The sequence below is a fragment of the Patella vulgata genome, chromosome 7 (assembly GCF_932274485.2).
Source record: "Patella vulgata chromosome 7, xgPatVulg1.2, whole genome shotgun sequence".
NCBI classification, from domain to species: Eukaryota; Metazoa; Mollusca; class Gastropoda; family Patellidae; genus Patella; species Patella vulgata.
The window spans coordinates 20,101,005-20,115,845 of NC_065885.2; the positions used below are offsets into that span (position 1 = coordinate 20,101,005).

Sequence of the window (14,841 nt, forward strand, 5' to 3'; positions counted from 1 at the left end):
AAGCTGAAATTAATCCCGTAGGCTACCGGTATCTATAATTTGCGCCAAGATTAAATTCGTGATTACACACGAATTCGATCGCATCCTGTTGTGTCATTTTATTGTTTAATGAAATATTTACAAGATCTAATGATAGAATAGCATGACATAAATAATATGTCTTGCTTGATAAGTAGTCATTATGGTCCTTAAGGCTTGGTTGCTATGGTAAACAAAACACGTGGTTAACTTCGTTAATATTTCATAAAAATCGATTAATTCGAGTTGTCTCCCATTGACCATTTTAGATCCTTGTTGTAGTCTCAATTAATTTGTCTTTTATACCTTCGGCAATAGGGGCAATACGTTTGACACATGTCTGGATATTCTAGAATATATTTATTTAACAACAATGGCGCCCTTCTCGAAGAAATTCTTAATATTTTAACTAAAAAAGGTTTGTTTTTATGTTAATTTATCCGATTGCAACTTTTAATCATTACAGTAATTTTCTTTTTACATATTTGAGTATATAGGATAAGCCAACAGACACAATATTATATGTCGAGAATTAATTCATTTAAAAAATGACAGTCAATGAACTGCCGGTATAGTACCGTTACGTGACTGTCATTATATTGACATTTGAGCTATAATTATAATTAGTATTGGGTAATCGTCCTGCCGTGTAATGTGCTATATTATATCAGTCTATCAGATTTTTACTTTCATATTGAATTGATAATTAATTTATACTATTATATCAATAATCAATATCAATTCATCTGTGTAAAAGGGAGAGAGAGAAACTAGGTTATTTTGGGACTAACATATGGTTCAATTTTATTTCAATAACTTGCTTGCACATAGGGGTCTTTAGAAGTGGAAGGAAACCAGAGGCCCCGAAGAAAACACACGATGTTGGACAGGCGACCCTACTCCTTGCCCTGTACAACCAGGGAATCAAAACCACGCTAGTTGACTCAATGACTGTTTAAAGGAACTAAATCTCTAACTCAATATTTTCCATAATATTTGAAATTAAAAACACGAATTAGAATCTATATTGATCAATTTCAATCAATATTGATGTTGTTATCTTGCCGTGATACTATAAATATAGTATCTTAATTTCCAATATTTAAGGCACAATTAACATTTTATAATCATTATACACAAGTCATGTACCCACCCTATGGTTTCAGGTGCCATTTTATAATAAACAAATAAAAACATATCCCACAACACAATGTGGAAGTTATTAGAAAATGCTGATTCACAAATGACAAAATAATAATTTTAAAAAGTCCAATATGCACCGAATATAATTGATTAGAAATTACAATATTTTTCAAAAATTGAATATAAAACACTTTACATAGGCCTACATTCATATTACATTAATATGTGCTTTTAGAACCATTTGTGTCTATTTCAAGGTTCCAAAAACAAAGACCATACGTTATCTAATGCATATCACTCGTCATAAGCTTTTATGCACATTTTCGGTATATTTATGTTCATGTATATACAAGATCCTATAGGCTATGCAAATTTTTATATACACCAATATGTAATAAAAATATACAGTTGATCATAGTCTCTGAAAAGCCTAAGACCCTGTATTACGCTATTATTACTGTATGTGTGGTGTGTGAGATCAGTAGAAACCAATGTAATATTTAAATAATCATTTTAAGCATGGACCTTATAGTACATACAATGTATATTGTATTTGTAAGATCTATGTTTTAAGTTAGAATTATTTTTGACCAAAATGTTTTTTTTATTAAAAGTTCACACATAATTTTGTATGGTCTTACACATACTCATGATTGTCACTCTCTCACTACCATTTACATATAATTATAATATACATCATCATTCAATTGTCAGTATTATAGTAGGTCTGTCACTACTGCATACATTAATAATTTTTTGTCAAAACAAGAAACCCGTTTTTCAAGGATATTTGTTAACTTTCCTGCTTCAAATACATTTGCATATTTTTAAAACTCAAGATATGATGCTTTACTTTTTTTTTTATACACCGACATTTTCATTTAGACGTATATTGTCGTCGCCCCTGTCCGTCCGGACGTCTGTCCACAATTTGTTTGTGGACACTCTACAGGTCACAATTTTTGTTCGATTTTGACGAAACTTAAAATATAGGTCTATCTCCCAAAGATATTGAATCCCATGGCTCCTGATTGTAAGAAAAATCATATTTTTAGCTTGTGTACACTCTAGAGGTCACAATTTTCATCTGATTTTGATGAAACTTGAAATGCATGTTTATACTCCAAAGAAAGATCTTGGTTCCTTTCGATATTTGCGCATATCAGATCGTAACTTCCTGAATTATGGCCCTTGATTGTACGAAAAATGACGTTTTTAGCTTGTGGTCCCTCTAGAGGTCACAATTTTTATCTGATTGAAAAAAATGTTTGACTATTTCACCATTACACCCTAATGATGGCTGTGTTCGAATTTCGGACAAAATAGCCGCCCATTGTACGCAAATAGTGTAAATATATGGTGTGTCAAGGTTGTGGAGCCTCTAGAAGTCACAATTTTGATCAGATTTTGATGAAACTTGAAATTTATCTTTATAACCCAAAGATCTTGGTTCCTTTTTTTTTTCTAAAATTATGGCCCTTGATTGTATGAAAAAAAAATCGCTTTTTGTTTAGCTTGTTCTCTGTCCATCTCTTGCAAAATGTGGGACGTATCCTGCCTGGCAGCCGCTGGTATGTAATAGTAATAATAGTTATCTCTCTTGTTTACCGGTTGTATTAATGGAGGGAATACATTATTTTGTACCATTACACAAAGTATGATTATTATTTCAGATACTCAACAACCAATAACATGACTGACATATTTAAAAACGTCAGTTTATTTTAAAAACTGAGACACAGCCAGACACCTGGAATTTAACAATTATCGAATATATAAAAGTTGACTTGGTATAATTGTTGCATCACTGGACGGCGATAGGATAATGTTTGCGTAGTTTTAATTTAAAATTATCTGACAGAAAATGGATCCAGATGAAGATGAACACATTCACCCTGGACAAGAAGATGTCCAACTCTCCAACATTAAAAGTAAGTTTAAATTACCAGTGCAAGTTTATGATTAGTTTTTCTTAAAAATCCAAAATTCAAATTATCAATAAATCACATCTTAATTAGTTTACTAAATATTAGATTGTAAATCAGCAATAGGCTGATTTGGGTGACTGAGTTGTCAAAAGCAGGGGGCAAGTCTAGTGAAAGAAGTAAAATTATGCTTTTGCAGTCGTTGTATCCTTACTAGATTCAGATTTTAATGATAACCTCTCATGTGCAGCACTGCATCCTCCAATTGATTAATGTAACTTATTTAGTCTTAGGAGCAGTTATTGAGAATTCACCACAAGACTGAAATATCAAGCTTTTAAACCCTTCGGCTCCTCCAGAAAAACATCTCACTTTGTTTACCGTAAAAGCATTACTGTTGTCATAACTTCTCGCTTTAACCCATGGCCTTTTATCGAGAAAATAAGCTTGATCAGATCTGCGTTTTAATCATTTAACCACAGTTATTTCTATTGTAGACGTTCATTGGCTAACACTATGCTGACCAGCTGTTAGAACAAAAATACTGGGTTACCTTTGTACTTGGTTTTCAAAGGTTTCACTAATTAGGCTTTTACTGAAACATGTCTTATTACATTAACAATATGCGGTGTATCAACAAATGATATACCGTAACATTAAACATACATTATGCAAGAGCTAAATCTGCCTATTGCAGGTCTTTCTTTAGGCCTGAAATGTTATCTAAATTATTAATTATTAGACATTAATTAACTTATCAAGACCATAATCAACTCTTGATGTCTTCGCTAGCCTGCGATATTTACTGGATTATGATCCGATCTGCTGCTCAACTCTCATTCATAATTAAATCAAGAAATGGATAACTGAGACAATGTACATGTATTTTATCGTACAGACTTTATTAATGATGATCGAGGTTAGGCCCAAAATTCAGTCGCTAAATTCTCGGTTCAGAGTGGATCAATTTGACTGAAATTTTCAGCAAATTACCTTTACATTATCTGGTTTTTAACTATTATAGTGAGAACTGCCAGCTCTTTATCTAATCTCCCATAATGTATGTTTAAATAGAGGTTATAAAAAAATTACGTGTTTTGTTAATATGCCAAGAATTTAATTATTTTAGGTTGTAAACCAACAACGAAAGGAAATAAACTGGTTGATCAAGCACGTAAAATGGTGAAACATGATAGTGTTTGTTCTAATTTCTGTGGTGGCAAAAAATGTAAATATTGTACTGTGTACACTTGGAGTTCTGAAGACCAGGCAATTAAGGGTCTGTACTCTCATTGGTAAGAATAAATTTTTAGACAAATACCCTGTTTTTTCAGCAGTTATAAATATATCTGGGCATCTGGGGATAAATGTATTATGATGTGGAAAACTTCACTAATTTTAGAAAAAAAAGTGTTTATTTGTATTTTTGTACAGTCTGTGGAATTAGACAACCGCTGAGAGAGCAAGAAATGAAGGCAATTTGTATAGCTTTAATGACTCATAAAGAACTTGAAGCTGGTATAATGATGATCAGGAAGATATTAGTTGATCATATCAGTTGTTTATTACTGAGCTTCATACAGGAGAATGATCTATGTTTAATCTACATGAGAAACAGTGCTGGATTGACCTCCCTTAATGTGCTAGAAATTGACTTCCCTGTGCAGTTGTTATAACACAAAGCTTCCTTGTAATTATATCCATATTTGTCATTGGTTTGTGTGCACATCAAATTAAATATGTATATATGCCAATGTAATGGTTGTTGTTCTGGTTTCCTGGAAACCCATCAGAAGTTTCGCTTTCAGGGACAAGACTCGGCATTGTTCTGACAGTAGTTGCTTTCCAATTGGAAGAAAAGGGTAGGACCAGTACAATCCTAGATAATAATTTTGCCATGGATGATGTTGATTTTGAGACAGAAATTATTCAAATTGGCAGAATTTCAATTGAGTTCTGTCAGAGTTTTGTTAATCTGAAAAACGAGATGTGTGTGATTTATATTGTTACTCTGTCAAGCAAATATGTTTCAACTCATTTGATTGGTGGAGATATTTTTTGATTCAGTTGGTGCATGCTTTGCTCGTGTTAGTGTGATTAAATGAAAATAATTCAAAAAATCAGTTTGGTGCTTCCATTGTTGTAAATCTCTTATTTGCGGATTATTGTTTTACATTTTCTATGATTTATCTTTACAGGATTACAGATAATATATTAGCAATGGCTCGACCTACCAATGAGGGTATCGAGAAATATCAGATACTAGACCAGTTTCTAAAGTGCGTTATATTTCTTCTTTTTATTGTACACATATTATATTTAAAGATGTATTTCTTTAACAGTCAAGGGTCAAAATACATATCACTGAAAATATATTCAAACCACCCATAAGAATACATTCAAACTACTTAGAAAAATATATTCAATCTAGCCAAAAAAATATATTCAATCTAGCCAGAAAAATATATTCAATCTTGCCAGGAAAGAGCATTTATTCCTAAAATCACAATATCTACACAGTTTCATGTGATAACAAGAAACATTTGTCCGAATAACTTGTGGTTTACGGATTTTGGTCTTATTTTATTTATTATTAACTTGCTAATTGTTTTTTTATATTTTTTGGCACTTTTAGAAATACATGTATCAAAATTTTAGGTAGAAGGAAGGTTTCAAGTGGCACTTGATGACCTAATTAATTTGAAGCAAACATGTCTTTAGCATATTCAGAAACTTTGAGAATTGAATTGCTGCCTAGACAAATGTCTCCCATTATTCCATGCATAATCATAGAAAATAAATTACTTTAAAACCTGATTTACATATTTTTGTGACTACAATGAATCACAAACATCATATTTCTCATTTAATGTTTATTTCCTAGAAAAGGAATCAAGACAGTTATAAATTTACAGCAACCTGGAGAACATGCATACTGTGGTCCAGGAAATGATAAAACTGGTTTCTCTTACAATTCACAACAACTTATGGAGAAAGGAAGTAAGTTGTTTTGGGTTTTTTTTTTATAATTATTAAAGAAATATGGACGAGTCTCACTCGTATGTTTTTGTATTTTGTAACTGTGTGTGGTGAGGTTTTAAACTGGTTATAAGCAAATTTTTCTTGTGCTTCTAATTTTTGACACAAATATATAACTTAAATTAAATTAAAATGGTTTTTTTTATTTATTTTGCAGTGTTTTTCTACAATTTTGGATGGTAAGTAGTAAGTCACTTAAACAAAAACATTTACTGATCAGAACGTTTCTGGCTGGAAATCTCTAACAAAAAATGTATTACTTTCCTCAGATATTCTTTGAATGGCATTTAGTAATTGGAACATAATCAAAAACACTTTCCTCAGAATCACATAACAAAAGGTTTTGTCATGATATGTGATGGGTACCAATGACAGAAATATTTTCTTTAATTATTTTAATGGTAATTCTTGTCTTCTTTTAAGGGATGATTTTGGTGTAGGATCCGTAACTATGTTATTAGATATTGTAAAAGTCATGCAGTTTTCGCTGTCAGAAGGAAAAGTTGCTGTACACTGTCATGCAGGATTAGGTAGTTTTGTATTTTATTTCAAGATCTTAATCAACTTTATAAGATATACTTGTGGAAAATGTTAAGACTTTTAAGAATATTAATAAATTACACAGATTGATTTTATTATTGAATTAAATTTACAACATTCTGTATATTTCTTGTGTATTTTAGGCCGTACAGGATTATTGATAGCGTGTTATTTAGTGTTTAATAATCGTCTGTCACCAGAGAGTGCTGTACATTATATCAGATCAAAACGGTGAGTAGTACTTTTACATTTACTACACGTGTTAATATTGTACATGTATTTATAAATACTGCAAGAGGGAAGATTACAATAAGGGGATATTTGATTGAACGTCCCAGAATTAAATTCTCTCAATTCCAAAAATAGTGTCAATCGAGTGAAAAGGAGAATTTCGAAGTACAACGCATGTGCCGACTGCATAAAAAATATCTCAACCATTCATGACAGCTGAAACATATTTGTTACTTAAAATACATCACGATTCTACTCACACCTCCTCAGCTATCGGGACTGGCAGAACTGTGACAGGGCTGAATTCTGTATCACTTTACTGCAATTCTGTCAATTCGGGAAGTTCCGGACTGACAATTGAGCACCCCCTAAGTGTTCAATTGGAATTACCTCCCTTGATTCTGTTTGTTCATAAAAATACATGAGTTAACTGTCTGAAAGTAGCGCTACCTGGGTTTTATTTATGTAGACTGGCTGCTACAGTCCTAATCCTGTTTCCTGAATGTGTTTCTATATAATAAATACATTGTGATCCTGCATAAATAGTTCTAGTTCCATCCCTGTATCATACATTACAGTAGTCATAACAATCATCCCTCTGACTTGATCTGGTTTTAATAAATAAAAGAGTAATAATCATACTGGATGGTCATTCTTCAGCTAGTGCTGATCCATGGGTGTAGAATTTGGAGTCTCGTTAAGAAGGTCCCAGAAACGTTTGAGGTTTGAAGTGAATTACATACACCATTTTCTTGTATGGAAGATGATTTCTACAATATCTGTCATTGTTTATGTGTTTTATTTTAAATCAATCATTTACAAATTTTTACAGACCTGGTTCTATACAAACTGTTCATCAAGTACAAATGGTGACAGATTTTGAAATGTATATTCAACCTTTTAGAGCTATCTTTGCAAACAAGTAAGTGTTTCACATGTTCGTATTTGTGAGTGTCATCAACAAAAGCATGTTGCTGATCATGATGCTTCCTAGAAGTACTATATATTAGCAGTACAATTGCTTGTAGATAACTCAGTTTATTTTTTTGGGCTTGACAAAAATCAACTTTGAGGAATTGAAATATCAAGTTCTGTGAAATTCAATTACTGTATATTGTTGAGGATTCTGTAGTCTTTGTCTTTATTGCTTGATAAAGACTAGGTATAGTTGTTGAAACATCACTCAGTAATAGATATCTGATGCTTTTTTTTTTCAGCAGCGAATCTGAATTTTCTCTACAGCAGCATCTAAATAGGCAGATAAAAATAATTCACGGATTTGAGGCTCGAAAATTGAAATACATACCCAAGGTAATATATTTTTATTTAAAAGCAATTTTATGGCTGTTGATTAAACCAGTATTGAACATAGCAGATTTTATGTGAATAATTAACTAAACTAAACTAAAACTAAAATTAATAAATATACCAATTTCTGCTTTATATATTTATTTATTTAAGCAATTAGTTTTTGGATTTATAAATTTTTGTTGGTTTTTTTTTTTTTAGATTGTTTATATTTGTTGTGAAAGATTATTGGAGCTGGCTAATTGTGGTAATTCTTTAAACAGAAGTCAGAGTTTTACATCCCTACAGTCACGAAGGTCTCTGTCTGCAAGTGCCGCTGGTAGTCAAGATATTTCACGCAGTATGGAAACTTTACGTGTTGAAAATCCACAGATTAAGACATTTGTATGCCCGGTTAAAAAAAAAAAATCTGTGACACTGAGTCATGGCAATAGTTTATCAGATAGTATATCTGAGAAGACCTCTTCAATCAGTTCCGACAGTCAGAGTGTAGAATCTCTTGATAGTTATGATCAATTGGACTTGATTGGCGGATCGGATGGTACAAATTGTACACCGGAGTGTAACCAGGTTGGAGATGCTCTCATGATGTGTGAATTTCCTGAAGACATTTTACAAAAAGTACAAGAATATAAGGTATTAATGTAGGAAAGGTTTTAGCTAATACCAAGAGAGTAAGGGTCAGTGGCTTATGTTGAAGTTCACCTTAAATCACACTTTATTGAGTCAAATTTTAGTATCGGTTAATTAAGATCAGATTAAAAAGTAAACCTTACAAATGATCTAAACTTGCTAAGACATCCTATTAACTTGTAGTACTAGTCTGGTATAAATCACAAATATGATTGATTGTAAATCTACATGTATGTGTAAATCCAAGTCTTTAGAGGTGGTGTGATAAACAAATTCAAATACATACATTCATTCAGTTTACACATGCAGTGAACTCTTGCTATATCTATAATGATTACAATATCTGTAGACTGACAAGTTGCAGACATAATTCATTTGTGATGGTGAACAGTCAGGCTCTGTCAGTGTGAATTCAGATTGAATCATTTCAGACCCAAACTGGCAGAGTGACTTAACTGAATTTTTGAGACTACAAACTATTTTACAATGCCAGAATGTTACCGTATCGAATGAGATGGAGATTCCATAATTATATAGGATATAAATGTTACAAATATTTAGCTACTTGTATTATATGATGTGACAGACTATATATTGATCTACTATCATTTATCACTTCTTTTATTTGTTTTTTTTTTATGTTTTATTTAAGGATAAGTTAAATTCGACTGATGAGGCATGGAAGATGTTAGGGAGAGAAACAGATCCGTGTGTTATTGTAGCCGTTTTATGGGAGTGGTTAAATCATCTACGTGAACCTATATTACACAAACAAGATTTAAAACATATAAAGGATGATGCTGATAAACCACTACAAGCTTTATTAAAAATGGATAAAGTAAGTAATAGGCAATACACAAATTTTTATTAAATATATTTAACAAATACCATGACAGAAAAGCTGTACTGACTTGGTATAATAATATCTTTGATTTAGATGCTCATTTATTGCCTGTTTAATAACGCCTAGCCAGATAACCTATAAGACTTATTGTACCACGTAAATTGAACACTGTATCATACAGTAAAATCCCGCTCAACATCCACCTCAGTTTTACAGGCCACTAGCGTATATACGATCGTATTTTAATAGAATATATCAAATCTGTGTCCTTGAAACTTATACTCATTATAAAGAAAATTGGCTTATATATTTCAAATATACAAAATATCTAGAAATCAAAAAATACACTTTAATCTAAATATAAAATGCACTTAGTTAAAATATAAAATGCACTTAGTCTAAATATAAAATGCACTTCGTCTAAATATAATATACAGTTATACTTGCTTTAAAACTACAATTACTGTTATTCTGTTTATTCTTTCAGGGGACAAAAAGTGTAATAGAGTATTTGGCCAAGGTGGTGGTCCGGTTAGATTCTCTCCCAAGAAGTAAATTAGATAATATCACCGAGATAATTTTGTCACATATCACACATCAAGCAGTTCATGTTAAAACTCCTTCTATGCAGAATAAAATCCTACAGCAAAAAGAACATTGGCAAGCTATGAAGGGAAAAACCGCAATGAGAATATTTTATTTTTTTCAAAAGTTAATGGAAAGTCTGCAAGAATCTGGAGCAATAACAAGAAGATAATGTTTTTTATTTAAGATTTCATTATTATTAATTCACTGTATCTAGTTTTATTCCGTCCAAGTTTTAAAGACATATTTATTTAAATTTTCTAGTACATTGCATGGCTTATATTTTAAATATCTGTCACTTTTATTGTTAAAATTAAGGGCATAGTTTTTAAGATGTAGGGTATTAAGGATGTAAATTATTTATTGTTATTAAGTCCTAAAGATGCTATTGACTGTGCTTTTTCCCACGTAGCATGGGCAGAATATGTGCCATACCCATACTCATTTATTAAGAGGTATATTTATTCTGGTATATTTGTTTGTTTAATCACAGAATCTTATTTCATTCCGTCCCATGTTTTAAAATGATACATTGATATTTATACATCTAGACTACCTAATTCTGATTTTCTGAATCAAAATAAAAAATAATTATTTTTTTATTATTGTGTTGTCACCAGTGTATGTCAATCGGTCCTCGGGGTAAGGTTATTGGCAGATTTTTTTTCAAAATTTATCTGTTTTATATCCTTGATTCTGATAATTTTGGAATGCATGCATTCTGTAATTTTCATGTTTCAGTAGCATGGCTGGTAAGTTTGAAGAAGAGAATTATGATGACATGATTCAGCAGTAACAAATAGAGCAGTAGTACTGCTGGTAATCCCATGTCCGGCCTTAGGATGATTGAACCTATTTGAGCCAATGGGACACATTGAATGGGTCCACACAGATCCACAGAGATGCCACACTATGGTTGCATGAGTTTGCATGACAAAACAAGATTTGGTTTGGTACAATTTATATCAAAATATAAAACTTGTAAGTAAAGCTTGATATTTTGAATAATTTGACTGATTGTAAGTAAAGCTTGATATTTTTAATAATGTGACTGATTGTAAGTAAAGCTTGATAAAGATAGATGTTGTGAATAATTTGACTGGTTTTAAGTAAAGCTTGATATTTTGAATAATTTAACTGGTTGTAAGTAAAGCTAGATATTTTGAATAATTTGTCTGGAGGAAAAATGAGTAATTATTGGTATGAACTGGAACCTAAACCATATAGACTTAAATCAATGGAAATTTACTGTGAAGGTTCCATTTTCCACTGGAAACTGTATCGATCAAATCCAAATTGTTTTAACCCTGATAAAAGTAAAAAATATTAGAACATAAATTCGTTAAATTAATTAGAATATAAATTCGTAAAACTTTAATTAGAATATAGATTCTTAAAATTAATTAGAATATAAATTCATTAAACTTTACTTAGAATATATATTCGTTAAACTTTAATTGGAATATAAATTCGTAAAACATTACTTAAAATATGAATTCACAAAACTTTACTTAAAATGTAAATTCATAAATTCTTAAAACTTTACTTAAAATATAAATTTGTAACACTTTAATTAGAATATAGATTCTTAAAATGAATTAGAGTATAAATTCATTAAACTTTGCTTAGAATATATATTCGTTAAATTTTAAATTAGAATATAAATTCGTAAAACTTAATTAAAATATGAATTCGTAAATATTTACTTGAAATATAAAAAAGTGAAAATTATTATAAAATTAAATTGGAATATAAATTTATAAACTTTAATTATAATATTAATGTGTAAACTGTAATTAGAACATAAATTCGTAGAATTAATTAGAATATAAGTTCGTAGAATTAATTAGAATATAAATTCGTAGAATTAATTAGAATATTAATTCGTAGAATTAATAAGAATATAAATTCGTAGAATTAATAAGAATATAAATTGGTAAAACTTTAATTAGAAATGAAATGAAATGAAATGGGGTTTAACGTCCTACTGTTTTGCTCCGAACTGGGCTAATGAAGACGGGCATACGCCATACAGTGTTCTATGAGGGAAATTTTGCCGGGACAGCGGCACTACAGCCTACTCTTGTATCGAATTCCAACTGTCAAGGGATCTTTTACGTGCACGCCAATGTGTACACGGGACCTTGGTTTTTCGTCTCATCCGAATGACTAGACAGCTGTCCTTGTCAGGCCCTCCGTCCTGCATCACTGACAAGGGGGAACCACGCCGGAAAATCGGGATGAACTTTCTCGGCCAATGCAGGGATCGAACGCCCGACCTCCAGGAAAACTTTAATTAGATTATAGATTCATTAAACTTTACTTAGAATATATATTCGTTAAACTTTAATTAGAATATTTATTCGTAATACATTACTTAAAATATGAATTCGTAAAAATTCAAAAATCTTTACTTAAAATATAAAATTTGAAAACTTTACTTAGAATATAAATTTGAAAAAAATAGAATATAGATTCGTAAGGCTTTAATTAGAATATAGATTCGTAAAGCTTAAATTAAAACAATTTTTGTTAAATTATTTAATACCTTAAAAATCTATAAATTGTTATAAACTGGAATTAGAATATAACTTTTTGAACTGAAATTAGAATACAAATTTGTAAAAATTTAATTAGAATATAAATTTTGAAAACTTTACTTAGAATATAAATTTGAAAAACTTTAAATAGAATATAGATTCGTTAAGCTTTAATTAAAACAATTTTTGTTAAATTATTTAATACCTTAAAAATCTATAAATTGTTATAAACTGGAATTTAAATATGACTTCTTGAACTGAAATTAGAATACAAATTCGTAAAACTTTAACTAGAATAAAAATTCGTAAAACTTTAATTAGAATAAAAATTCGTAAAATTTTAATTAGAATATAAATTCGTAAAACTTTAAAACAAATAGTCAAATTATTTAATAACTTTAAAATCTATAAATTGTCATAAACTGGAATAAGAATATGAATTCAAGAAATGAAATTAAAATATGTCCTGTAAAATTGTTTTAAAAATTTAATCTAAAATGGTTTAATTAGTTGTATTTGTTTTTATGGTGCAATTGTTTCTATATTATAACATACCGTACTGCATATATATATTTCTGCCAGCTACCTCGATCAACTTTCTGAAAAAATCTAGCTGCCCAGTTCAAGCTCTAACGTTAATAAAATGTTATCGATACTGCCCGACCTTTCCGTGTGGCGTCCCCATGCTACAACAAGGGAGATCATTTAAATGTTCAGAAAGCTTTTAAAAGTTGATTTTAGTAACTGGCATCGGTAACTATTTACTGATAGTATAAAGAAATGGGTGACTTGTTTTAAGAACTTATATTGGTTATTTTGTAATAGTTCACTTTCGAATATGCACTAGTCATTCCTTAATATATGTACATGTATATTTATTAGAACTTTAAATGCATCGTAATCTGCAAAACTTGCCTATTGTATATTTAGATAAAATTATTCGTCCATTTGTCCTGTGATATTCCCCTCCTTCTGGTTAAAAATGGAAAATCTGAAGGGATTCTTAAACTACAAATTAGACAAGGTTAAATAACAAGAAATTGTCCTTACTTTCACATCCAGCATTATCAAGATCCTTTCAAATCGTACGTTCCTAGACAAAATTACGTCTTGATCTTGTTTTATTATAACTTTAACAGTTTTTCTATTTTGACTAACTTTTCTAACAGTTAACTTTCATATACGTTCCGTATTTGAGTAGAAGTTTTGCTATGTTGGATGATAAGACTTTCTGATTTGTAGTTTGAAAACGCAAGTAAAATAGCCAGAGGAGAGGCTTCAGATTATTGTGTTGGTTTATTAAATTTATTATATACTTTGTATATTGTTAAATATATATTAAAACACATTCTATTGTAGTAGTTATATTCTGGTACATTATTATTGATAAAGTTGTTGAATGAGCTAGTCTTGGATGGGAAATATATTAATTAATAAAACCGCACTCTTTATCTAGTTTCGCCTGGGTTTTCTCCGGGTCCCCCGGTTTCCTCCCACTTCTAAAGACCCCTACGCGCAAGCTAATTATTGAAATAAGAAAATAAACATATGTTAGTCCCGAAATGACCTAGTTTGTGTCGAGTGGACGTTAAACCCCATCTCTCTCTCTCTCTCTCTCTCTCTCTCTCTCTAGTTTTGCTGAAAGGGGGTCACGGTGGCTAGGTGGATAAGACGCTGGTTCCCCCTTGTCAGTGATTCAGGACGGAGGGCCTGACAAGGACAGCGTTTAGTCGTTCGAATGCGACGAAAACCCGAGGTTCTTGCGAAATGATCGCTGTATTCCTGTGATTTTTTAAAACAATATTCAGACGACTGTTCCTTAAAAGGAATCGTCGAGAGCGGTGGATCTAGTCTGTTTTCATTACTGCGTGATGATTATAATTAAATTTGTAAAAAAAAAAGACATTCGTGAGTTGGGGTGCTATATTGGCGTGGGTGTCTAGTTTACTTCCATTTTAATTGATGTTACAGGGCAGCTTTAAATTCATTACCCAATCCTGGCAAGAATGGGAACGACTTACTTTGATCTAACGTT

The 14,841-nt window shown here is 30.8% G+C and overlaps 1 protein-coding gene across 1 annotated transcript; it reads left to right on the top strand.

The window, feature by feature from the left end:
* The first annotated feature begins 386 nt into the window (after window positions 1–386).
* On the top strand, window positions 387–11,642 carry LOC126826924 (protein tyrosine phosphatase domain-containing protein 1). Its single transcript, XM_050556072.1, has 13 exons — window positions 387–436; window positions 2,835–3,092; window positions 4,216–4,381; window positions 5,285–5,365; window positions 5,971–6,086; window positions 6,283–6,304; window positions 6,549–6,655; window positions 6,809–6,896; window positions 7,729–7,818; window positions 8,114–8,207; window positions 8,406–8,840; window positions 9,490–9,675; window positions 10,169–11,642. Exons 2-13 carry the CDS (start codon window positions 3,026–3,028, stop codon window positions 10,436–10,438), a joined length of 1,722 nt encoding a protein of 573 aa, XP_050412029.1. The 5' UTR covers window positions 387–436; window positions 2,835–3,025; the 3' UTR covers window positions 10,439–11,642.
* Window positions 11,643–14,841: the final 3,199 nt, after the last annotated feature.